The sequence below is a fragment of the Stegastes partitus genome, unplaced genomic scaffold (genome assembly GCF_000690725.1).
Source record: "Stegastes partitus isolate 25-593 unplaced genomic scaffold, Stegastes_partitus-1.0.2 Scaffold562, whole genome shotgun sequence".
Taxonomy (NCBI): domain Eukaryota; kingdom Metazoa; phylum Chordata; class Actinopteri; family Pomacentridae; genus Stegastes; species Stegastes partitus.
In genome coordinates, this window is record NW_007578293.1 from 74,949 (window position 1) to 77,449 (window position 2,501).

General features: G+C 44.5%; 1 protein-coding gene across 1 annotated transcript in view; it reads left to right on the plus strand.

Moving 5' to 3' along the window:
* Positions 1 to 2,501, plus strand: part of LOC103362205 (spondin-1) — a 137,437-nt gene that overhangs the window by 42,489 nt on the left and 92,447 nt on the right. Inside the window, exon 5 of the mRNA XM_008288496.1 lies at positions 2,167 to 2,289. Coding sequence (XP_008286718.1) covers positions 2,167 to 2,289 — 123 coding nt within the window. The remainder of the gene's footprint in view (positions 1 to 2,166; positions 2,290 to 2,501) is intronic.

Consider the following 2,501-nt stretch of genomic DNA (forward strand, 5'->3'; position numbering starts at 1 on the left):
TGTTGAACATAACTAGTTGAGCAGGTTGTAGCACAAAAACTAAAATATCAGCCGATAGTCGGATCCAAAAACAGTTTTAAAATGGTTCTCCAAGTGTGAAAAACCAAAGAAATCACAGTTTACCTTTAATAGCAACTCAAATCCAGTAAAAATATCACAACTAGAAGCTCAGATCTGGTAAAGTTTCACCATCATATGAGTCGTTTAAAGACAGTTTCGATGGGAAGTTTAAGTTTTTGCAGTTTCTGGCTCATAAATGCTTTAATTTTTGGCAATATTTAAAAGTACAACACGCCTTTCAAACCTGCCAGATACTCGGATCAGTCCGGAAAGTGGTGGCCACAAAATTCGAGGCTTCAAAACGAGAGTCCGCAAACCATCGGACAACCTCGTGGAGGCTTCTTCTGTCTTTTATCTGCTGTTTGGGATGAAAAGATCAACACAGCTGCTTCCAAACAGGTCAACCCTCAAAGAACCGGTTTGAGAAATGTGCTTCTTTATGACTTCCTGTTGAGAGAGAAGTCCAAACCCTCCTGAATACATTAGCATGAATCGATAGCTGGCTTAGCTTAGCGTAACATCCCACCTCATTAGCAACCGGCGTGGAAGAAAACAACAAGTTGCGCCTTCATGAGGGGTCCTCGGCTCTTGGCTCTGTTTCGGGTCTCCGTCGGTTGCGTGGCAACGTCCCAGCAAAGCGTCGAGGTTCTAGCGTCCAGTCGAGTCCAGCTCGTGACCCCGTAAACCCGAAGCGAACTGCCCCCAGCTGTTGACGCTGAGCCAACAGAGGCTGACCCCGGTGGGATGGATTCAACATTTAGCGCTGCAGCGAGAAAAAGAGCAGAATGAGCAACGTGTCGGGTGAATTAATCAACGGTCCAGTCGGCTAAGGGTTGTTTGGTGCAGCGGATGTTATTGTAGCTTCTCATCCTCAGTTAGTCAGATGGATCTGCATGGTAGGAACCTCAACCCTGTTCAGGACTTTTGGGGTCTTTTGGACCCAGGCCATTTGGTTTAGGTGACAGGTATTGTTTTTTTTTTCATTTTTAGAACCAAAAATGCGTCAACTTATCAGAACATGTATTTAACATAGTTTATAATGAATACCAACAAATGTTCTGCACGTTTTCTTTCTTGGGGTCCAACTGACCCCAAAAGACCTTCTACGCATGGAAACATGAAGGTCCTAGATAGGGTTAAAGTCATTTTGGACAAATCTTGAGACATTTTGGGAACCTTTCAAGTAATGTCAGACAAGATTCAAGTCCACTTTGGTGAACTGTCCATCAAAGACTGTATTTCTGTTGGAGACGTGGNTTTTGTCTAAAACTACCAACAGAACAATACAAAATGACACAGCAATGGTCCAAATCATCATATGTTGGCTTTTTGTCAAGTCAAAATAGCCAAAACCTGGATTCTTGTCTTCTCAAACCTTCCACACATCATTTTCTTCTGATGTTTGAGTCTCAACAGTTGGAAATAGTAGAAAACAGTGAGGACAGGTAAGTGTGGATGTCATGGGAACGTATTCTAGATATTTTATTCATATATTACATCTTCCTGTCAGAGCTTTTATGTTACCTGCAGCAGAGACACATGGCATCCAGCTCCTCCAAATAAACACAACCGCTCTGAACTCACATTTATTGTACGATGAGAAAAAGAAGAACAGACCTGATCTCATGAGACCTGGGCTAAACGCCACCTCTGCACATAGAAAGCTCATTTTCCAGGCGATTATGGAGCCAATCAAGCCGCCCGGCTTCAAGTTTGGAGGCTTCAGCGTTTGACTCATCCTGCTATAACTTAGATGTCAAGTGAGGACTTCTTCCGAATAATTTGGGGATTCATAAATATTCAAGTAATCCCCTTGACCTATCTTTGCAAAACATTGGTCCGGGGCAGAGATTTGAATATTTATGAGTCGGCGTTAAGGCTAATGTGTCATTTAAATACCAGTTTATTCCAGGGATGTAATTTTGTGACTTTCTGTCTGCTTCCAAATTGTAGTCAATCATCCGGTAATTTATGCAGGTTTGTGTCGAACCTTTGCAGCTTCTGTTTGTCAACTCCAGGAGTGTGTTTTGTTGCGTTCGCCGAGGCCGTGTACGCTGTTTGCTCTCACATCGCGGCCGTCTGTCTGACATCGTGTCTTTTTTGCAGAGCTCGCGCTCGGCGGCGCCACGGAGGCTCCGGCCATCGAGTGCTGCGCCTGTGGGACCGCCAAGTACCGGCTCACCTTCTACGGCAACTGGTCGGAGAAAGTGCATCCCAAAGACTACCCGAGTGAGTCCCAACATGCAGCCACGTCAGCGTGCACGGTCAGAGACGTGCACGAGAACCATGAATAGAAAAGTGAAGCCAACAGAAGAAGCTCATTAAGTTGAGCTGTTCCGTCTAAATCACCATCAGCCTCCTGCTCAGCCATCTCTGATTCACCTCAAACTGTCCCATCATGAACTATCAAGACTTAAGATGGTAGTTGTGAATTTTTAGAC